A 25,662-nucleotide genomic window follows, 5' to 3' on the forward strand; every position below is an offset into this window, starting at 1 on the left:
ACTTTCCCAGTTTTTGTAAGTGTTACATCATTGTACACAATGTATTCTCCTCTTTGTGATCCTATCTTCATCAGTTCCTTACCACTATTGATGTCAAACATGAACACACATTCAGTGTTACATTCTGCTACATAAATAACATTTGTTGCCTCATCTACATGAATACCATATGGGTTTTTCAATACATCCTCCCCAATGGATTTTATCAGAAGACCATTCATATCACATACTTGAATGTAGTTTTCATCACTGAATGCTCCTGCTTAATGTGTTGTGATTGTTTTGAATATGAAAAAAAACTTGATAAAATGTATACATTTATTATTCAAGCTCTACTACTAGGCCCTAGTTTGTTAAAATTGATAGTTGCACGTCACCTCATAGTAGTATAGTAGGCCTATCCAGATCTGACTGGGGGTTATATTTTGAACCTTGCCCCTTACCCAGTCAATATTTATGATTATAATAATAATATACGAGTTCTTTTATAGCACTGAATTCCAACGAATGGATCATTGCTCATGGCGCTCTGGACTCGGTGTTTACACTTTTTTCAAATTATCAGTTATTGAAAACGTAACATCCTCACTCACTGCATGAATTTATCATGTACGCAGTTTATAATTAATACATCAACATTGACAAATATCTGGTTAGGTATAGTCCATCCAGTTATTTAATAACTCCAGAACATATGAGAAACAAATGCTAAGAAATCACATTGTCAATACCATTAGTAAATCACTGTATGAGTTTTTTTTATATATAAATGTATCATATATACTATAGTCAATTATATTATATTTATATCTCATATATTTTAGAATAACTTGACTGTAGGGAGAGTTGGATTTTATTATATAACAGCTCAAAGAAAGTAGATAATTATTCTGATACTTATCATACTACCTGTATATACACTATTTTAATACACTTGGTAACATACAGTAAGTCATGTTGATAAAAACACAGTAGTAAAATCAAGTTGGTGAAATATATACTTATGATCATGTTTTAAGTACTGTTTTGAGGCATGTTTGTGTTTAAGAAGAAAAAGTCTGATTTATAAAAACTTATCAATGATTATTATATTATTGCTTGTCATTATTACAGTATCATAGTATGATTGAAACTATTAGGTTTTTTTACATACTTCAATTGTGGTTGTAAAATATTTTCAAGACAATATTTTTACGAGTTTTAGCATTAAAATTAATAATTTTTGTTTTTAAAGAAAATAATATTCTATTCTAATGACTAATCCAGACTCAATTTATTTTTATTGTGTTTCTTTTATTATTTATTCAAAAAATTTAAGTTATGAAATTAAATATAATTTTACATACTTCTACACTAGCTGAAAAAAGATGAAGTAATAAATCTAGATTTTGTTGTCCAAAGGTAAATACTGTTTCAAAGGACATCTACGTCTCCAACTATTGTCATTTTCAACTTCAATAATTAAATATTTTAATGTTGCTGCCTTTGTAATTAGCTACAGCAATTCTATGTGGGTGATATGAAATGATACATAACTGCAGTGGATCATTAATTCCATCTTTTTCCTGATCAATTCTTTTAATAAAATGTCCGTCACTGCTGAATAGTTGTAGTTTGTGGTGACTTGCTACAATGATGTTATCATCCACATCAACTACAACTGCTTGTGGCTTCATCACCATACCATCTTCTTTGCCTTTATTGATGAGTACTTTAAATGACTTATCTTCATTATCATATAATACAATTTGATCATTTTCAAAATCTGCTACAAGCACTTTTCCAGTTTTTGTAAGTGTTATATCCTGGTATCCACATTTTACTTTTTTTTGTGATCCTATCTTCATCAGTTCCTTACCACTATTGATGTCAAACATGAACACATATTCAGTGTTCCATTCTGCTACATAAATAACATTTGTTGCCTCATCTACATGAATACCATATGGGTTTTTCAATACATCCTTACCAATGCATTTAATCACATGACCATTCATATCACATACTTGAATGTAGTTTACATCACTGAATGCTATGTTGTTATTCTTCATTTTGTACATTCTGTAAACTTTCACACCTTTTGGTAGTGTAATCTTGCTGATGCATTCTCCTGATTGTTTGTACTTGTGAATTTCATTTCCAAGAAATGAAACTAGCAAATGGTCATCATCACACTTCACTACTCCTCTAGGCTTCTTCTGAACTTTGAAATCTTTTACCAATCCTTTCTTCTCTACCTTGATAGTAAGTGGTGACTGTTTGATTGGGTTACCATTGAAATAAACATTCAATGTACAGATTCCTGGATTCCTACATACTCCTCTTATAACATAATCATTATTATCTTCTTCAACAAGACCATTAGCTGTTTCTCCTGTTGGTTGTGTCCATGTTGCTTTCAGTTGACTTACAACAACTTTATGTGTTATGCTAATTCTGGCAACAATTGGTTGTTCTTGGGTCACACATTGAGGACCTTTTAAAATAAGATCATCAGCTGTAATGGTGGTAACATATCCAATATTACATTGTTTCAACAAATCAATTTGATTGTTGTTACCAAAGAAGTAAATTTGTCCACTGTCTTTTTGCTTGATTTCATCTGAATCATTAATGTGATCCTTCAGTGTATTCAGTGCAATCTCACTTGACATCATAGCAGTTGCTGGTTCACTCTTCAGTGATTGATTAAGGAAACTCACATTTGTATTTAAATCGGAAGTGATTGTTCTTAATTCTTTCAGTTGCATGTCATTTATTTTCTTTTTATTTGTGTATTTTTCATCAACTTTCATTTTCATTTTGTCTGTTTTTTCCTTCATTATTTTTACCATTTCTTCAAACTGCTCATTGATACTTTTCAAACTTGCATTTTTACTTTCTTCTAATTTCATAGCATTTTCTGTTACTACGCTGATTCTATTTTCAAGTTTTTCAAGGCGCTCATGGGCAGTGTTCTTTAATTTGTCAGAAGTTCCCTTAAATATTTTGAATGCTGAGACAATGTCAATTGGTTCATGGTTTGCACCCTTTGCATGGTCCACTATTGCACATTGTATGCATATTGGTACTTTGCATTTTGTACAATACAACTCCAGTGGTTTTTTATGAGTGGAACATGATGGTGGATGTAAATTAGTAAATTGCTGTGGTGTCATTGATTGCACTTCTTCTGCAGCAAGTAGCATATGACTTGCTGATATTGGAAACATTTTGTGATGTTTACTACATGTGGAACACAAGTAATGTCTGCATTTCTTACAGTAGTATGTCACCTGTTCTGTTGCTCCACAAACGCATTTCACTTGATCTTTCTTCTTAAATTGCTCAGTGATTTCTAATAGGTTATTAACAAATGTATTTGGTGGAAGCTTTTCAAGCCCGCCATCAGGAATGGGATGCAGTTTGCGACAAATCGGGCACGATAGCTTGCCGTGATTTGATTTTAGCCAGTTTTCTAGACATGCTAAACAGAAGCTGTGCAGGCAGGCAAGTGATCTTGGATTACATAGTGTTTCACTGCATATGCTGCATTCTAACAGCTTCTCATCTATGTTTTCAAGAAGACTTAAATCTCTACCAGTAGCCATTGTGAAATCTGAAATGACAATTACGTATTTTTATAAATATGTCTGGAGAGGATGTAATAATAGCTCTTTTGAAAGGTGTAAACTGTAAAGAATATTTCATTCCACAAGTACTTCCCTTTCTTTAAATTCTGATTCCACATCTGTGTGTAATCATAAAGTTAGTTAACTAATGCAAGAAATAGGAAATTAAGATACAGGTGTACATGTATACTGTAGTTGCAATTCCTATATTATTACAGTTAATCAAACAAGTCTTGGTAAAATTCATCTGCAGTGCAAGACTATTAAAGCCAACTTAGGGTTACATTTCACATTGTTACACATTATTACTAGAATTTTTATCTACAAATATTAATGTAGGTCTAGGTGAGGCTGAGACAACATTCTAAGAACATCCTTACCTTATGAAGAATGATTAACTCCTTTTTTGGTAAATCTTTTCTTTACTCGTGCTGACGTGGCCGTTGTCAAATGTAAAGTAAGCAGTTTTTCAGTCATGAGACCATTGTGTGATCACATTAAGTTAAACTTTAACAATTTTATCTGATATCAAGCATTGATTTTGTATTTGCTTTTCAAAATGTTTTATTAGCTCCATGGACTTTGATCCAATGACAAAGCAGTTACTTGAATTAATTAGTGTACTTAGAACAAATATAGTATGGTTTTTCCCCTAAAAAGCCAAAGCCTAGGGCCTGTTGTTTTCTAGTTGAGCATATACAGTAATTTGTATTATATAACACCTAAATAAATTCCTGTCATGACAGGAATCTATTTAGATGTTATATAAAACAAATAATGAATGTTTTATATTCGTGTAATGGTACAAATAATGGCATTTGGTGAATGATGAAAGATTAAATATCAACCTCGTTGATATATATATATATATTTTTTTTTTTTTTAATTTTATTATAATAATTAATAATAATTACAGAGGTTTCAAGATTCATTCTCCAGTTAATGGTGCAATGTTTTGTGATTGTTTTGGATATTGAAAAAAATCAATCTCAACAGCTGGCATGCGGACCAGATCCCGGCTGTGCATACATTTCATTATGATAAGTACAAAAATCACAAATAAGCTTTAAAAAAAAGGGTTGATGCTCTTTAAACCTTTAGGACCCCCAATTGGGGCCCCTTGAAGACGCTCCGGTCTATCTGGTCTGCAAGGTTATATTATATATAAATTACAATCATACTAAAAACTGTTGAGAACCTCGGCCCTGTAGTATAGTCTCAAGATCACCTTGAGCCATATTTAGAAACATACTGTACCCTCACACCCCAGTCAATATTTACATACTGTAAAAGATTATAGCTTTGTTCAAATTATTAGTTATCCGACAATTCCATTGTGTATGTACATAACATCCCTACTCACTGTATTATTTTATCATGTACTCAGTTTATAATCAATAAATAAACATTAACGAAATATCTGATAGGGCATGGTACAGTCTATTGCAGGGCTGTCTATATAATAATAATTTATAATAATTTATAATAATTTATTTCGGAACTTCACTTTTGTAACAGTGGCACACTTCACATTTTGAAGGTGCGTCCAACAAAAAATATATAAGAAGAAAGCACAAAATAGACAGAAAAACATAGGTAATCTTACTTAAACTACATACAGTAACATGTAATAAAACCCATTCATTCCCCTCCCTCCCCTTCTCCAAAAATAACAAGTACAACATATAATTTAAATACAGTACAAGATTACTCTTAATCTACAAAACCAATCACTAATCAACCCCACACCAACCCCCACCCACCTTACGTACAACATGACGGAAATATAAATATACAACATTTTTTCCTCCATAATTACAATATGAAAAATATAATAACCATTGTTAACAAACAGGAAATTAGATTAGAACCAGTATTGTTTATACAACCACTTAGATCATAACTGTTAATATGCATACTATTGTATTTACAGTAACTGTTTATACAAATATAACTAGGCAAAAGTAAAAGAATTATTATGACGAAAACAATTAACAGACACTATTAAATAATTAGTTATCTACAAAACTAAACCTAATTACAAAATGACACTGCAATACAGAACCAGACGCCTCTTAATTTATCTATTTTCTTTATTAATTAATTGAGAGCGCTTTTTCCATAATCTTTTAACATATGCTTTACAAAACCTATCAAGAATATTCATAACTTCCTTGCTGAAGAGATAATTATCACTTCCCAGAGTAAGTTGTAATTTAACATCAGAGTTCCCATTAATGAATAACTCCCAAATTTCATTATAATCAAATGATTGCAGTTGTAACTTTAACCTTGTATTTTCATCGGTCCTTATCTCATTGAACGCAGGACATTCAAATAAAAAGTGTCTGATATTTTCTTTACAATTATCACTACAAAGTTTACACAAACCATTACATTCTGGTGTCCAATTACATATTCTACCTTCAAGCGGGAGAGTATTTGATCGTAATTTAAACTTAAGATTTACCCCCTCAAAGTCCGTATTATCTAACAAGTAATTCTCAAGATTAGGAATTGTTTTTAATGTAATAATCACTAAGTGAAGACTTACTTCTTCACTCCAATTTTGAATTGAAGCTTCACTAAGGGCTTGTTTGACTGCAGACGGCCAGAATGTATTGGGAATATCTTTGGAGTTACGAATACAATCAAATATATCATTGGCGTTACCTTTCTTAAATATATTTTCTATACAGCTTAGAATCTTATAATTGAAGTCATTAAAATCACAATTGAAGGCAATTAAAGAATCAAGTAATAACCTCGGCCATCGACTTTTTTCCATCTTTAAAACTCGATCTATGAAATTAATTCTGAAATTATTTTGTAAGTCTGATATAGGTATCCAGCCAAGATCACCGTATAATGCTGTTCGTGGAGTATTACGAGATGCTTTCAAAATGCATCGGGCCATTTGAAGTTGCAACCGTTCAAGTTTATCGGTATCGCAACTACTACCGCACCACACAGAACATGCATAGTTAATTGAAGGAAGAGCGATTGCTTTCCACAAGATATTACCATAATATACTCGATTTAAGTTATTACAATTGTCAATAATAGATTTTATATACGCAATAAGGCGATTCCCTTTCTTAATTACATTATCAATATGGAAGTGATCATTAAGGTTACGAGATATATATACGCCCAAATATTTATAGTGATCTACTTCTGAAATACCATGGTTACCTAATTTCCAAATTTTAGTTTTATCAGTACGCTTGCCAATAACCATGACATTGGACTTTTCATAATTAAATTGCAATTTCCAAACTTGTGAAAATTGGTCCGCGAGATATAACATATTTTTCATTTCGTGTTCATTGTCTGCAATCAAGACAACATCATCAGCCCAAAACAACCCCCCTAACCAAATATCATTAATTCTTACACCGATATCATGGGATCTCAGAAGTTTTGTAAACTCATTTATAAATATGCAGAACAACACCGGTGAAAGGACACACCCTTGTTTCACACCTTGTTCAATACTGAATGCCTCTGTATATATATCTCCAAATTTGACATGCCCTTGAATGTTTTTATACAATAGATCTATGATTTTCCAAACACGTCCTCTAATGCCAGAGTTCCATACGGCTTTTAAAAGGCCGTTTCTCCATACCGTATCAAAGGCTTTTCGGAAGTCCAGGAAAGCTAAGTGCGTCGTCTTTCCTTCTTTACGACGGCACGCGATAACGCTTTTTAATGTAAAGATGTGATCTTCGCATCTATGTTCTTGTCTAAAGCCTCCATGGACTTCCGATAAGACATTATTATTCTCAAGATAACAAGAAATGTTCTGGGCAATAATTCTATTAAAAATCTTTGAAACACATGATGTCAGGGAAATTCCTCTATAATTATTAATATCTTTCCGATCACCTTTCTTAAAAATTGGTACTATAATACTAACATTCCATTCATTTGGAATAGCTTCGAGATGAATAATTCTATTAAATAACTCTAAAATAGAATGATGCAGTATTTCACCACCATTCTTTAACAATTCGTTTGTAATATAGTCGGTTCCTGGAGCTTTATTATTTTTGGCAAGTGAGATTGCCTCGGCCACAATATCAAAATTAATTTCTATATCATATATACAGTTATCATCGTTGTTTCTTGATTGATCAAGTTTATCATGTCGAATTTGTTCAACAAACTTATTCGTTATAAAAGAGCTACTATCATTCATATTTATCTTCATTTTACCTAATGTTTCCCAATATTGTTTTATAGTTTGGTTCATCATCTTCCTGTCTGATATAACCTCATTTGACCCAGGAACCCTGATACAATCAACCTTATTTTTATTATAATTTTGCTTAGATCCTCTAAGAAATTTCCAAAAATCTTTACATGAGGGACCTCCTTTTTTTGCAATATCAACCGACTGTTTAACATTCTTTTCAAGAATTTTTTCTTTAATCAAAGATTTTGCATGAATACGCTTTTGTTGATAAGAAAGCCAAAGACAATTGCTTGTACCAGCATCTTGGTCTTTTGACTTTACATAATGTCTATGAAGTCTGGCAGCCTTCTTCCTTTCTTTTATAGCTTCATTTACTTGTTTATCAAACCATGGTTTTCGTTTACCCTTTATCTCTTTAACTCCTATGGCTTCAGTTGCCGCGGATATTACAATAACTTTCCAAGAATCCCAGAGGTCATTGACGTTATCAAAAGAATTGGCATTCCAATTAATAAAACTATCTCTCAATTTTTCACGGTAATTTGTGAAATCTTGTTCATTCTTAATGTTCCATAATTTTGATTTTGGTTGATACACTATGTTAGGTTTTTGAGGTTGGATATTAAGTGATAATAATAAAGTATTATGGTCGCTACCTAATCCATATTTTCTTTCTTCATCCACAAGTAATTCATTAACAGAGTTAATTATATTTTTAGAACATAACATGTAGTCTATTGTGGTTCTTTGATTTGCTCTAAACCATGTAATTTTACCGTTACAAAAAATTGTAGAATTTAAAATTGTCATGTTTGCATTATCTTTAAAATGCAGCAACCTCTCACCATTAGAGTTAAGTGTTGGGTCACCGTTAATTATGTTATTACCTATTCTTGCGTTAAAATCACCCATTATTAAAATATATGGATCATCATCAACATTAAGATTTTCAATTTGAATTATTTCGGACAGTAATTGATTATATAGTTCATCTGTAATTTCCACATTAGAACCTTCCACTGGGAAATAACAAATAGCAATATACATAGATCTATTACAATTAAAGCTAACCTTAACCCATAATCTTTCAAAGTTATCTGACATACAATCAAGAGCATTATCATCGAGAATTGTAATATTATTCGAAATATAAATACCTACACCACCCCCACCTTTACCAACTCTGTTTTTACCAATCCAACGATAATTATCAATATCAACTCCCATTTCGTTCTTAAGAAACGTTTCGGCAACCCCAAACATGTGAATATTATTGTTATTTAAAAAATTTGAAATTTCATATAATTTTGGCCTTAGTCTATTCACATTATTAAATGCGATTTTAATATCTATAACGTTATTAAAATTCGATTTACCTTTTTTACCTCCTCGACGATGGCGATGTCTTTTCCGATTTACGTTTGTCTTATTAATGTTATGTTCTTCAATTTGACGAGGAGCAACTGTGTCCGACGTATCAAGTTCATCAATTAAAACTGTATATCTGTTTAGTGAATAGTGTTCTGTATTGTGAGAATGTTCTGTATTGCAGGCAAAATCCTATGTACCCCGACTAGTTGGTTCGAAATCGCGATTGTAATGTTGATTTCGTCGGCTGGTCTTCCTCGTATGCTGTTGGTTCCATTCAGGAGAAAAGGCATGCATGTTGTTGTCTCGGTGTTGCCTATTTCCATAACCGGGTTGATAATAACACTGCCATGTATTATGATTTTTCATCCCACACAGCTTACAATACATTTGATTGTAAATCAATTTTTGTCGCTGGTGTTTCTTGTTTGGTTGTTGCTTACTTGGTTTTGCCGATTGCTTAGGTATGATCATGTGTACATCATTAATACTGTGCAACAGAGCGTGAGTTCCTTGTCTTGTGAGATGTAAACCTCCCTTGTTCAGATTACTTCGAACGATTTCTCCGCTTCTCAACAGAAGCGACTCATCATTGTCAACAACAACGCAATTTTCAGTGTTTCTAGCGATGTCTCTGATGGACTCATTTAGTCTAGACACGCGCTTTTGATAATCTGGATTATCCAGCCGGGGACAGATGGTAGATAGTACGATCTTTGGTGTAATCGGTCTTTTCTGTAGATCCTTAATCATTTTTTGATAGTTGGCAATACCGGATTCAAGCTTTTCGGTTGACGTACAGTTGTTAGTGCCAACATGAACCACAACAGTGCTAAACGCTTGGTCCGAGTCCAGCCTTTTGTTTAGTTTCGAATCAATATCCTGAATCCTTCCGCCACGCAAACAAATCACCTCTGCATCGATTAGCCCTCGTTCCTTAATGTCTCTAATCATTGAGTCGCCTATCAAAAGTGTGGCTGGAAGTTGCTTAGAGTTTCCGGTGTCGAGTGGAATATTTTCTTTCGGGGTAGTCTGAGTTGTAACAGCGGTGGTTGTATCGACAATAATGTCTGATCTAGGCACTATTGGTTGATCATGATGATGTTGTGAAACCGAAGTATAGTTTTTCAACTTAACTTGTAGGTTCTCGATATTTACAGATTGTTCACTGATAATTTTCGACAATGACCTAATCTCCTTATTTAGATCAGTTATCACAGCTTCGTGGTCCGAATTAAGTCGTAGTAATGTCTTAATTGTTCTGGGTATGTCCTTACACAGTGGACATATCCACCCCTTCATGTTCGATGTAGACTTAACATTAAGGCATACTCTATGGAAATGTTCCTGGCATAAAGTACATATAAGTGGTTTCCCTTTGTCAATATGGCCAGCTTGACAGTTATCTAAACATTGAATCCTAGACAAAGTTTGTGAGTCAGCGATAGATTTATCGTAACTAGTTGAAGGTAAATCTTCTAATTGTAAATCGACGTCAATATTACTTGAAGAGTTCGTTGTATTGTTAGTAGGCCCAGCCATTATCGATTATTCTTATTCAAGGCCGACGCTTGGCTTGTGGCGTGGGTACCCGGTGGCGTGGGTACCTTTCAAAGTTGGCGGTTAATTAAGCGAAAATTTGCTTACCTCAGTATTGATAGATTACCACAAAAAATCACTTGATGTATAACATGGTTTGAACTACTTGGTCAACACATTGATGAATACCTATAGTACATGATTTCTCACGCTAATTTAGCAAATTACTGCGAAATAGAGAAATTCTAATGAAAGATTTGAAGAGCCTCCGTAGACCACGTCCGCTCCGTCCGGTATCAATTATATTTTTTAACCTTAACTCTAAACAGTATTTGCTGACAATAAAGGGTCACATCACACATAAAACAATATAATGTAGCAAATCACAAAAAAACAGACGAAAAATAACATAAACAAAAATCAAAGATAACAGGTTATAAAAGATAATTTTACATTTGAGATAAATTATTTGTATTATTTCTCTAAATATACCTGATAGATAAACAATAAAACGATTGAACCCTTGTATTACATCTACTACATTATAAACATGTTTATACATGACCAGTCAGCCATGCAAACAGGAGGAGTCAACTGAATATACAGCAACGACCTTCCAAATAGCCATTCTTATGTCCTATTCTAATAGACTATCATCAATTACTTTTATATATATTTTTTTATATTAAATGGCTTAATCTAACCTACTTACATTTTTGCCATGTCCATCTTTTCCAACTCCACACAGAGTGCTTCCTGAGATTGAAAAGCTACGCAAGAAAAACATGTATTTATTGAGTTTTGTTTCAAATTCCTATATTTGGCTGTAAAGCTCTGTCTACACTATCAAACTGTTTTTTATTTTGTGTTGTGCCCATATATGGTCATGATGATGTCATATCACTACCTTATTTGGGCACATCACACTTTTTTTTGTCAAACTATTTAATAGTGTAGACAGAACTTTAGATGGGTAAAATAATCAAAATAAAATTTCAATATTAATTTTTTTACCTGAGAGCAAACAAAGAGTGGACATGTGTTTTAAACATAGCAAGACACTGTCCACTATGAAAGTTCCACACTCGGACAACACTTAAACGTCCAGTTTGACCAGATGCCAAAAGATGACCATTCCCATTCAAAGAGAGAGATGAAATCTATATTAAATATTACAACAAATGTTATAAATACCACAATAGAAAACTACAATATGGTTTTTGTGTTGACAAATTCTAATCTAATTTATATTCTATATCCAAATTGACTTGTTTCACACAAAAACTAGTCTATGGGTCAAAGGCATTCTGATATGATGTAACTGGTTAGCCACCTCCCACATCTCGATATTGTTATTTAAACCATTACTTTTTCTTTCTTATTTATTTACCCAATATAAAGCATTAACATGGTGAGGTGGTTTCCTGATTAATCGTACGATAAAAACGGTAATGGGTGATCAACTAGCGTTCGTGTTCCCACCTAATCTACCATTCATAGAAGTACTGATGAAGATATCAATCTGTGGCGACAATAGAATGGACCCGAGACCTGGCTATCTTCGACTTTTAAATAATAGAAATTTTTGAAAAATTTGTTAGGCTAGAAATGTACGTTGTATGATGTGTATGTTTATTGAAAAATGGTTGTAGTTTTCTAAATTACATTGTACAAGTTGCGATGAGAAAACTGTTATTTGATCGTTAGTTAACGTGTACATAAAGTAAAATATAAATAAAATAAAATTTGTTAGTAAAACTTTTAATAAGAATAAAGATATAAACATAAATCAATATAATAGTGTATATATCACGGGAGGGGCTAAAAATAATAAAAACTAACACTTTTATTTGGGTTAGGTCAAATTTATTCTAAAGCTTTCATCATGGACCTATAAATTAGATAGGGCCATGCTTTCACAAAGCTTTATTTTAACCCAGAACTGATGGTACAAAGATCCCTTTAAAAAATATGATGTTTTTTTGGGCCTCATCATAATAACAACTTGTTTTTTACTGTACCTTATCCGTGTGACCAATGAAATATCTCTGCTTGCCATTACTTGCATCCATTGATACAACCACAGCATGGCAAGGGTAAATAATGCGAGTGCCATCCTTTGACCAAATTGCCTAGGGTTTAAATGAAACAAAACTTAGTGTAGAAGAGAGAGAGTATACAAGATCTAAATTTTAATTACGTTCAGCTTGTTGAAAAGAAATTTAACTCTGCCTGGTTAAATAGTTCTCTTCATTCATTCATTAGTGAATACAAATGTATTGTTAAAAAAAACAAAAAAAAAAAAACCTCTGTAGTAGAGTAACCACCAAAACCCACAATTCTTCGCAATGCTAAAATGGGATCTGGTTTCAAACTCTAAAAATAAACAAGAAAAATGTCAAAATTCAGTTTATGCTTCATTTAATCTTAGTCAGAGGTTCTCTGCCTTTGTAGTCACATACTTGTATGCCACTGAACAGTGAAACAATTTAAACAGCAAATGTTAAGCACTATTATGAAACAATACCACTGATGATAGATAGTTGAAATAATAATTTCAATTTACTTTTACCTTGTTAAATTGTTTGGAGACAGGAGAAGAGCTGGAAACAACCTTTGTAGAGGTACTCTATAAATAGAAAAGGTCTTAATTAATGTTCAACACAAACTAATTGTTATATAGTCTGTAGTGTTTTATATAAATTCTTAATTACGGCTAAATTTAGTAAAGTGTAGTGAATGGCAAACCACTAGCTAAATAATAGTATACAAATTGAAACTGAAATATATGCTTTAACCACAATGTGTTGATGTGTTAGACATCAAGGTATGACAAATCCCTTTTTGCTTTCAGTTTTATCATGTACAAATACATCATTTCAACAAATTATATAATCCAAAAATAAATATACACAATGTTTATTACCTCCACCAAGGAGGTTATGTTTTCACCCCTGTATGTTTGTGTGTTTGTGTGTGTGTTTGTGTGTGTGTGTGTGTGTCTGTGAACAGCCTGGAGGCCACAGTTTTTATCCGATTCTCACCAAATTTGGCAACAATGATCTATGCCCCAAAAGCTCGGACGAGTTCGAATTTGAGGGGAAAAGGTCATAGGTCAAGGTCACAACTAACAAAAAACTATTTTACTGCCTAGAGACCACAGTTTTTATCCGATTCTCACCAAACTTAGCCACAATGATCAATGACACATCATATAATTGTGGTTAAATTTTGAAGGGTCAGGGTCAAAGATCAAGGTCCACAAAAAACTAAAAAAAAAGAAATAAAAAAATAATAAAAAAAAAAAAAACCCAAGTGGGACTTCAACCAGCGATCTCAACTGTGAGAGGCTGGATACATAACCATTACACCACACTGTCATCCACAACTTTGTAGTGTGCAGTTAACATATTTAGACTTAGAACTAATAAAAAAAAATGTAAAAAAAAAATATTCAGGGGGCATTTTATGTAGGGGAATTTTACAGTAGGCGGAGGTTTGTACTCTCGGAGTACCCTCTAGTTATTATTATTATTACTACTATAATGAAATGATGTTTCCGCTTCACTTACCAATCCTGATGCAGCATCATGCCTATGTAAATGAGATAATATACTCACCAATCCTGATGCAGCATCATGCCTATGTAAATGAGATAATATACTCACCAATCCTGATGCAGCATCATGCCTATGCAAATGAGATAATGTACTCACCAATCCTGATGCAGCATCATGCCTATGTAAATGAGATAATGTACTCACCAATCCTGATGCAGCATCATGCCTATGTAAATGAGATAATGTACTCACCAATCCTGATGCAGCATCATGCCTATGTATATGAGATAATATACTCACCAATCATGATGCAGCATCATGCCTATGTAAATGAGATAATGTACTCACCAATCCTGATGCAGCATCATGCCTATGTAAATGAGATAATATACTCACCAATCCTGATGCAGCATCATGCCTATGTAAATGAGATAATGTACTCACCAATCCTGATGCAGCATCATGCCTATGCAAATGAGATAATGTACTCACCAATCCTGATGCAGCATCATGCCTATGTAAATGAGATAATATACTCACCAATCCTGATGCAGCATCATGCCTATGTAAATGAGATAATGTACTCACCAATCCTGATGTAGCATCATGCCTATGTAAATGAGATAATATACTCACCAATCCTGATGCAGCATCATGCCTATGTAAATGAGATAATATACTCACCAATCCTGATGCAGCATCATGCCTATGTAAATGAGATAATGTACTCACCAATCCTGATTCAGCATCATGCCTATGTAAATGAGATAATGTACTCACCAATCCTGATTCAGCATCATGCCTATGTAAATGAGATAATATACTCACCAATCCTGATTCAGCATCATGCCTATGTAAATGAGATAATGTACTCACCAATCCTGATTCAGCATCACGCCTATGTAAATGAGATAATATACTCACCAATCCTGATTCAGCATCATGCCTATGTAAATGAGATAATGTACTCACCAATCCTGATGCAGCATCATGCCTATGTAAATTAGATAATGTACTCACCAATCCTGATGCAGCATCATGCCTATGTAAATGAGATAATGTACTCACCAATCCTGATGCAGCATCATGCCTATGTATATGAGATAATGTACTCACCAATCCTGATGCAGCATCATGCCTATGTAAATGAGATAATGTACTCACCAATCCTGATGCAGCATCATGCCTATGTAAATAAGATAATGTACTCACCAATCCTGATGCAGCATCATGCCTATGTAAATAAGATAATGTACTCACCAATCCTGATGCAGCATCATGCCTATGTAAATGAGATAATGTACTCACCAATCCTGATGCAGCATCATGCCTATGTATATGAGATAATGTACTCACCAATCCTGATGCAGCATCATGCCTATGTATATGAGATAATGTACTCACCAATCCTGATGCAGCATCATGCCTATGTAAATGAGATAATGTACTCACCAATCCTGATGCAGCATCATGCCTATGTATATGAGATAATGTACTCACCAATCCTGATGCAGCATCATGCCTATGTAAATAAGATAATGTACTCACCAATCCTGATGCAGCATCATGCCTATGTAAATGAGATAATGTACTCACCAATCCTGATGCAGCATCATGCCTATGTAAATGAGATAATATACTCACCAATCCTGATGCAGCATCATGCCTATGTAAATGAGATAATGTACTCACCAATCCTGATGCAGCATCATGCCTATGCAAATGAGATAATGTACTCACCAATCCTGATGCAGCATCATGCCTATGTAAATGAGATAATGTACTCACCAATCCTGATGCAGCATCATGCCTATGTAAATGAGATAATGTACTCACCAATCCTGATGCAGCATCATGCCTATGTAAATGAGATAATGTACTCACCAATCCTGATGCAGCATTATGCCTATGTAAATGAGATAATGTACTCACCAATCCTGATGCAGTATCATGCCTATGTAAATGAGATAATGTACTCACCAATCCTGATGCAGCATCATGCCTATGTAAATGAGATAATGTACTCACCAATCCTGATTCAGCATCATGCCTATGTAAATGAGATAATGTACTCACCAATCCTGATGCAGCATCATGCCTATGTAAATGAGATAATGTACTCACCAATCCTGATTCAGCATCATGCCTATGTAAATGAGATAATGTACTCACCAATCCTGATGCAGCATCATGCCTATGTAAATGAGATAATGTACTCACCAATCCTGATGCAGCATTATGCCTATGTAAATGAGATAATGTACTCACCAATCCTGATGCAGTATCATGCCTATGTAAATGAGATAATGTACTCACCAATCCTGATGCAGCATCATGCCTATGTAAATGAGATAATGTACTCACCAATCCTGATTCAGCATCATGCCTATGTAAATGAGATAATGTACTCACCAATCCTGATTCAGCATCATGCCTATGTAAATGAGATAATGTACTCACCAATCCTGATGCAGCATCATGCCTATGTAAATGAGATAATGTACTCACCAATCCTGATGTAGCATCATGCCTATGTAAATGAGATAATGTACTCACCAATCCTGATGCAGCATCATGCCTATGTAAATGAGATAATGTACTCACCAATCCTGATGCAGCATCATGCCTATGTATATGAGATAATGTACTCACCAATCCTGATTCAGCATCATGCCTATGTAAATGAGATAATGTACTCACCAATCCTGATGCAGCATCATGCCTATGTAAATGAGATAATGTACTCACCAATCCTGATGCAGCATCATGCCTATGTAAATGAGATAATGTACTCACCAATCCTGATGCAGTATCATGCCTATGTAAATGAGATAATATACTCACCAATCCTGATGCAGCATCATGCCTATGTAAATTAGATAATGTACTTACCAATCCTGATGCAGCATCATGTCTATGTAAATGAGATAATGTACTCACCAATCCTGATGCAGTATCATGCCTATGTAAATGAGATAATGTACTCACCAATCCTGATGCAGCATCATGCCTATGAAAATGAGATAATGTACTCACCAATCCTGATGCAGCATCATGCCTATGTAAATGAGATAATGTACTCACCAATCCTGATGCAGCATCATGCTTATGTAAATGAGATAATGTACTCACCAATCCTGATGCAGTATCATGCCTATGTAAATGAGATAATGTACTCACCAATCCTGATGCAGCATCATGCCTATGCAAATGAGATAATGTACTCACCAATCCTGATGCAGCATCATGCCTATGTAAATGAGATAATGTACTCACCAATCCTGATGCAGCATCATGCCTATGCAAATGAGATAATGTACTCACCAATCCTGATGCAGCATCATGCTTATGTAAATGAGATAATGTACTCACCAATCCTGATGCAGCACCATTCCTATGCAAATGTGATAAGGTACATACCAATCATGATGCAGCATTATGCCTATGTAAATGAGATAATGTACTAACCAATCCTGATGCAGCATCATGCCTATGTAAATGAGATAATGTACTCACCAATCCTGATGCAGCATCATGCCTATGTAAATGAGATAATGTACTCACCAATCCTGATGCAGCATCATGCCTATGTAAATGAGATAATGTACTCACCAATCCTGATGCAGTATCATGTCTATGTAAATGAGATAATGTACTCACCAATCCTGATGCAGTATCATGCCTATGTAAATGAGATAATGTACTCACCAATCCTGATGCAGCATCATGCCTATGTAAATGAGATAATGTACTCACCAATCCTGATGCAGCATCATGCCTATGTAAATGAGATAATGTACTCACCAATCCTGATGCAGCATCATGCTTATGTAAATGAGATAATGTACTCACCAATCCTGATGCAGCATCATACATATGCAAATGAGATAATGTACTCACCAATCCTGATGCAGCATCATGCTTATGTAAATGAGATAATGTACTCACCAATCCTGATGCAGCATCATACATATGCAAATGAGATAATGTACTCACCAATCCTGATGCAGCATCATGCTTATGTAAATGAGATAATGTACTCACCAATCCTGATGCAGCATCATACATATGCAAATGAGATAATGTACTCACCAATCCTGATGTAGCAACATGCCCATGTAAATGAGATAAGGTACTCACCAATCCTGATGCAGCATCATGCCTATGTAAATGAGATAAGGTACTCACCAATCCTGATGCAGCATCATGCTTATGTAAATGGGATAATGTACTCACCAATCCTGATGCAGCATCATGCCTATGTAAATGAGATAATGTACTCACCAATCCTGATGCAGCATCATGCCTATGTAAATGAGATAATGTACTCACCAATCCTGATGCAGCATCATGCCTATGTAAATGAGATAATGTACTAACCAATCCTGATGCAGCATCATGCCTATGTAAATGAGATAATGTACTCACCAATCCTGATGCAGCATCATGCCTATGTAAATGAGATAATGTACTCACCAATCCTGATGCAGCATCATGCCTATGTAAATGAGATAATGTACTCACCAATCCTGATGCAGCATCATGCCTATGTAAATGAGATAATGTACATACCAATCATGATGCAGCATTATGCCTATGTAAATGAGATAATGTACTCACCAATCCTGATGCAGCATCATGCCTATGTAAATGAGATAATGTACTCACCAATCCTGATGCAGCATCATGCCCATGTAAATGAGATAATGTACTCACCAATCCTGATGCAGCATCATGCCTATGTAAATGAGATAATGTACTCACCAATCCTGATGCAGCATCATGCCTATGTAAATGAGATAATGTACTCACCAATCCTGATGCAGCATCATGCCTATGTAAATGAGATAATGTACATACCAATCATGATGCAGCATTATGCCTATGTAAATGAGATAATGTACTAACCAATCCTGATGCAGCATCATGCCTATGTAAAGTGACATTATCCTGATCCTTAGCAAACACATGCACTTCTCCTTGTTCTCCTACGTGAACTGATGGGTCTTTACTCGATAAGTTCACGGTAGGTAGTTGAGCGGTCACCTTGGGACGGCGCTTCCGCTCTTTCTTTGGCTTGGTAAGATTATCCATTTGAGTCACACGTTCATCAGTTTTCTTGTCAACCTGTAATGATATAGAAACAAGAACAATTCTTTAAACAAATATTTCTTGGTGATTACTCACTATTTGATACTGGATAACTGTAAACATTCAATACAAGGTTTGCATTGTAAATAACACTACTAAAGTATGGTTTGTGGTACACCATGTGTTTCCACAAGGAAATAAAATATTGTTCTAAAAATGGTTCGAAAAACGTTTCTACCAGAGAACCTTCTGGAGAACCTTAAGCCCATTTTCCATGGTGGTGGTAGCATAACAATAGAGACAGCCTTACTTTATTTCCTTTTTCTGGAAACACACAGTGTACCACAAACCTTACTTTTTGTAGTGTATACACATACACATCTAAAAATATTGATTAATGTTCTTTATTATAAAAATGTAGATGTACCATTTTCACACTTATTTTAAATATAAATAAATTATCTCATATCTTACATGCACTTGCTTAGGTTCTACTCGTTGTGGACTGAGAGTTCCTAGTGGATGAGGCTGCTTTTGTGGGCTAGAGGCAATTCTTGTGCTGGCAGCTACTTGTATGGAGTCAAATGGTACTTTTGATGCTGATACTGGGAACCTACAATAAATTGTAACATACTTGTTAATAAGCGTTCACATACTGCACTAACCCTGGTCAATGCCTGATGGCTACACACCATTTAGTCCAAATGTTGGGTGATCTATTAAAGTTGTTAGAATAACATTAATATAATAAAATACTCCTTTACACATATTATGATTGAATAACCTTTGTTAAATATTTCTTTAGACAGTTTACATCAAAGGCAAGGCACACAATTTGTTACCACATTGTTTTACAAAGATTTGTTAAAATGTATTTATTTGTGAAAATACAGATTCATTTATTTTTATTCATTTCTTTATTAGCCATAAAAATACATAGTCCAAGATGGCATGGAATGACCACAGTTTTAAAATAAAACTTTGACCCTCAGGCCGGTCACTCCGTCTCAGAAAAATATAAATATGTAACAAAAAAAGAATTATTATCTAGCTATACAAATACTATATATAGCAAGTGGAACATCTTAAATAAGGTAAAACTACTGGATATATATATAATATTAAAATTGATTAAGATTATTAAATGGTAAATTGTAGAAAATACACATTTTTTTTTCTATTTACAAGTTGTTATTTAAATGGAAAATTAACTATTGTTAATTGTTATTGTAGATTGTTGTAAATACTGTACATATATATACAGTAATCATTTATTTTTATAGTCTATCACACAATTTCACTATTGTCAGGATAATGAATTTTTCAATAAAAATTCTGAGAAAACGACATACCTTATATAATCATAGAGGTCATACCAATTTTGACCTTTCGGAACATGAAACATCATGTCTCTTGGTATTGGGGCAACCCCATGGGCTAGTAGCCCAGCATCCTTTGCCTTCTTCAGTGTTATACCAGGTTCATACTGCATGTCGCTCGTAAACATGTTCTTCACAGCGAGGTTAGCACAAAGCCGAATGTTCTTGAGGTATGCATATTTACGATTTAGGTACATGGAAAGAATGTACTGGAAATCAAGGACGAGTACTGTCCATTTGGTGCTATTAGGTGCTGGACCATGTCTCACTGTAATTAAAAGTATTATTTTGATTGAATCATTTGTATTATAAGGATTGTATTTGATTGATACTCACTTATTGGTGGTGGTTGCAGTTTTGTGTGTGTAAAGTCAGTATGTGTGATAAAACTAAGCATAAACATCTTTCCTATACTGTCAAATCTTTTCCCAGCCAAGTTGAAGAACTCTTAAATTCCTTGAAAAGATTTGAGAATGAAATCGGGACAACCAGATCATCGTCTGTCAACACATCCAGGTGGACTACAAAATATTTTCCACCAGCTGGTCGGAAAAGTAGGTAGAGGTAGCGACCGGTCAATCCCAATGACTGGGTGGACGTCTGTGGAAGTTGGATGTAGTTGCCTGCAGGGATTGAACCAGTTATGCGGTATACAGTGCATTTCAAAGTTTTGTCCTGTGTTGAAAAAAGGAAATATTATGTGTTTAGAGCCGAAGTTTACTTAGAGGTTAGAAAAGAAAATAAATAAAACATGAATTAGGCTATCTACCATATACATACATAACATTTGCAATTTCTGTTTATTCATTTTTATTTATACAATTTTTTTTATTGTTATTTCAATTCACAAGACAGCAAGAACAATTCAAAGTACTTTAAACATGTCTTAATTTTAGATTTAAATAAAGATAAGCTATAAAAAAAATAACAATAGTATAAAAAAGGCAATTCTAAGGCAATTCTAAGGCAATGCATTCATTAATTAAGGAAATAATTAATAATAATTACAATTTTCATGACAATTTACATCTTAAAATTTAAAACAAAACACACTGTAATCCAGTCAATTTGATTATTGTTATTGGGGAGGGATTTTGGCTAAAAACAGTGCCTGGTGCCATTAAAACAAGGGTTGCCTTACCATTACTGACATCACCTCTCCTTCTTTGCTTGACTTTTTCCATTCTTCGATATGATAGTGCTTAAAAATATTTACAAATGGATGCTGCCAAACTATAAACAACAAAACACATAATTTAATATGGTATAATACAGTTAATTTCAGGTTATGTTAGCTAGCTAGAAGGGGCCTCTTAGACTTAACCCTAGATATACACCCTCTGCTCTGGCCAGCCAATTCTATAGAATAGGGCCTAGCTATCCTAGCTAATTACTTAGGTTAAAGATGTATTGTCCCTTGAAACACAAAAAAATGAAGGCCAAAATATTCTAAATTTAAATTGGCCATATCAAAGTAATAATAAAGTTATTCACTTTAAGTCAAAAATTCGAGTCAAAAACAACAATTTTACGTAATTAAAAGCTAAATTAATTTGATTACATTTCGTCTGGAAAATCGTCGCGAGCGAAAGTAAACAAAGATTTCAAACCACGAGTATACATTATGCATGATGCTAAGTAGGATTGTTTACAACTCTTCACGGTTGAGAAGGTGTTTTCACACAGATCGCGAGGAATTTTTATGAGTATGCATACAGAGTAGCCAAATAAGCGCGTTGCATTATGAGGTATGTTTTGATCGAAAACTTTGACTGGAAGTAAAGTCAAAGTTATTTTTTTAACCAAAAAACGTCTGTATTTCAGTTAAATGATTTTTTTTTCGACTAATTTTTGGTGAAACGATGATACTTCAAAATGACCCACTTTTTTTCAAAATCTTTTATTTTTTATTTTTTTGGAATTTGACAAAGGGACAATACATCTTTAAGCTCTATAGACTGGCTAGGCGGTTTTAGCTGACCCCCTTCCTTAAAGTTAAACTTAACTGCTTCTAATCTATATATAAATTTACGTAAGGGCAAAATTTGGTAAATCGTGCGTTACTTCTAGAATTTGTACTCCATGGTATTATGATGTTGGTTTATTATACTTTCAGTACTGATTTTAACCACCTGATGTAACCCTGTTTACTAAATTAAGTTGAGCCAGATAATTAGTTAATTGACAATTAAAACAAATTTAGGTTCAACAATTTGGCAAAATAGGGTGTTTTCGGATTGTGGTATACACTGTCTAATGGATGTCCATCTTGAAAAATACCCGCACACAATAATACGAGGATGCTTTGTATTTACCTATCTACTTAACTTCCACAATAATTGCTTTTTATTAGCTGAAAATTTTTAAACAGCTCAAGTATAGCATCATAAAATGTTGAAGACAAGCTGATTTTTTTTTTTAAATACTATTTTGATAGATTTTATATACGTTTATACAAATGTTCTTTCGAAAGTAATTTCCAGGGTGCTAATTTTAGTTGACTATTTTTTTTTATTGTCTTTAGGCAATGTGGCCATGGACTACCAATAGTAAATTAATCACTGTCATTCATTCATTAGTGGAAATCATCATTTCCTTTTATTGTCATTTGCATATACAGTAAAACAAAATATATACATAGAAATTGTGTTTGCTCTGATACACAGAATACAGATATAAATTTAAAAAAAAACGCAATTACAATGATAAATGTCACATCACTCTCATACGGATTCTTAACTAGCATTCAGTGCCCGAATGGCAGCTGGATAGAAGCTGTTGCGAAACCTATTTGTATGAGAAGTGATGGTCCGGTATCATCTATTCGGTATCTATTATCGTCATATTAGATAGGCGGTAATTTTTTAGGCTTTTTTGTGAACCAGTTCACCAGGGTAACCCCCTACTCTTCTCGAACTCGAATAATGAACTGGGTTCACACAGGTTATAACTGTGTTCACTGGACCTACGGTTTATAGTCCTTATCCTTACTCATGCTGATATTGTTGTCTCTTTAGGTATGGTAAACGGCGCCCCTGCCTTAACCGCTCGGCCATTTGACTCGACTACATAAATCACCATTCTCATTTATTCGTTCCTGCAAACGACATGTATAGTCCTGCGGTACGTATATTTGAAATCGCCAGTTTTTCACGTTGAAATTACTGTGTATTCAAAACCACGACCCACGACCATCTAACCTAGCTAGGCCTTCTAGCCTCTTGTAAAATTAAAATAAAGCTAGCCTAGGCCTCTAAGTCTAGGCCTACTACTAAACTATCTAGTTAGGCTAGGCCTAGGAGGGCCTATACTAAATAGGCTAGAAGTAAGCTAACCTACCTACCTAGGCCTAGTATATAGCCTATCTAGGCTAGCCGGCCCTTTTTTTTAGCCTAACTACTCTACTAGGCCTAGCTAGTAGTAGTAGGCCTAGCATACCTAGCTAGGCCTAGTAGTAGTAGTACCCCTAGTAGTAGCCCTAGCTAGGCCAAGGCCTGGCTAGTAGGGAGGGCCTAGCTAGTAGGCTAGGCCTCCTACCTATTTATTAAATTCCAAAAATGTTATGCTTTACATACTTTTCGACATAATTAAGTTGTCAAGTTTAAAGTACAATCTATGTATTTTGTTAACGCATTTCTATTTTGTTTACAATACAAACAAACAAACTGTTGTTTACCGCCATGTTTCAAATGTAGTCCAGTCAAAAATCACCCTCACCATGGTATAAGAACGTACCCTAATAAAATTTCATCCGTAGGTTCTATGTATATAGGTAATAACATTTCTTGATGTTGCGTCTTGCAAAACTTGGGATTTTACGAGAAAATTAGACTTTTATACCCAATATAACCGCCTCATGTCGTATTATTGTGTACAGCGAATGCGACGAAGCGTGACTGAAATTACGAGACGCCGTTAGCGCCCGTTGAAAAATACATTAACAAAACTATAAAACCTACAAAATTAATAGTTTATACAATAAGTTAAGTATAGTTTACAATAAATTATATAATAAAATACATAACATATAAAGAAAACCCAACTATAAACTAAAATATTTACAGATATGTGTTTAAAAAATGTACAAAAAAAAATGGCCTTCCATGAAATAAAGTGCGCCCTCACGCGTCATACTTTTATCGGACTTGTATGGATGGTTATACAAGGCATTAATAATAATTATACGAAACCCGATGCGGTTTGTTAGTTATTGCCTTTTTTTTACGCAAGAGGCAGAATATTTTATTTTCACAAATTTATTTATAATTTTTATCATGGAAAAAAAGGATTTTATATATTTAAACACATTACAACCTCCAGTATACCATCATGATGGATTAAGTGCATATTGTATATCTGCTAACGTGTAATGATCTCCTAGCTATCTGGTTTTATTCACAGCATTGCTTGCGTAAATATCACAATGCATTGCATATTTTGAACTATCATTCGCGATTTGTAATCTTAATTAGAGTAAGAACCAATCATTTAAGGATAATACATTTCGCATAGGCCTATGCGAAAGATACTACCTCAAGTAGGTCTACTTTTCACTTTCCAACAATTATTAAGAGCGTATCAAAGGGGCTGGTTGGGATTCGTCTGAATTAACATTTTACATTTTCCCCTTTCACCCGCCGCCACCCACCGCTGCCCCCACTGCCAATGGGGAGGAGGAGCCGGTTTGATCCTCCCTGAATCCGTGTGGCCTCCACATCGTACCGATGTGTGAAGTTTGAGCCAATAAACGTCATTCATGACGATTCTTTAAGTTCGAAGTCGTCTTCCAGAATTCAAAGTATTCTAAAGTTAAAGTATTTTCCCGTTTTTCCATTCACATTTCACTAAATAATGTTGGAGTGTGATGAAGATTCGCGAGAAACGACATACTGTATTATCCCAATTCTCCTTTT

General features: G+C 34.1%; 2 protein-coding genes across 2 annotated transcripts in view; both read right to left on the reverse strand.

Moving 5' to 3' along the window:
* The window catches only part of LOC144839215 (WD repeat-containing protein 90-like), a gene marked incomplete at its 5' end in the record, with an annotated part of 36,463 nt that extends 12,010 nt beyond the window's left edge, over positions 1–24,453 (reverse strand). Inside the window, 11 exon segments of the mRNA XM_078694527.1 lie at positions 11,432–11,489; positions 11,734–11,879; positions 12,741–12,851; positions 13,027–13,095; positions 13,292–13,348; positions 19,188–19,406; positions 19,845–19,983; positions 20,723–21,080; positions 21,151–21,424; positions 21,891–21,982; positions 24,426–24,453. Of these exon segments, the coding sequence (XP_078550653.1) occupies positions 11,432–11,489; positions 11,734–11,879; positions 12,741–12,851; positions 13,027–13,095; positions 13,292–13,348; positions 19,188–19,406; positions 19,845–19,983; positions 20,723–21,080; positions 21,151–21,424; positions 21,891–21,982; positions 24,426–24,453 (1,551 nt within the window).
* Positions 1,411–4,013, reverse strand: LOC144840527 (tripartite motif-containing protein 2-like). Its single transcript, XM_078696361.1, has 2 exons — positions 3,992–4,013; positions 1,411–3,598 (listed from the first exon to the last, which is right to left on the reverse strand). Exon 2 carries the CDS (start codon positions 3,588–3,590, stop codon positions 1,455–1,457), a length of 2,136 nt encoding a protein of 711 aa, XP_078552487.1. The 5' UTR covers positions 3,591–3,598; positions 3,992–4,013; the 3' UTR covers positions 1,411–1,454.
* Positions 24,454–25,662: the final 1,209 nt, after the last annotated feature.

The sequence above is a fragment of the Antedon bifida genome, chromosome 4 (assembly GCF_963402885.1).
Source record: "Antedon bifida chromosome 4, ecAntBifi1.1, whole genome shotgun sequence".
Lineage (NCBI taxonomy): Eukaryota > Metazoa > Echinodermata > Crinoidea > Comatulida > Antedonidae > Antedon > Antedon bifida.

What these genes read in the sequence shown, in the direction of transcription:
- LOC144840527 (XM_078696361.1), bottom strand. Translation starts at nt 3,590, where the DNA reads ATGGCTACTGGTAGAGATTTAAGTCTTCTTGAAAACATAGATGAGAAG.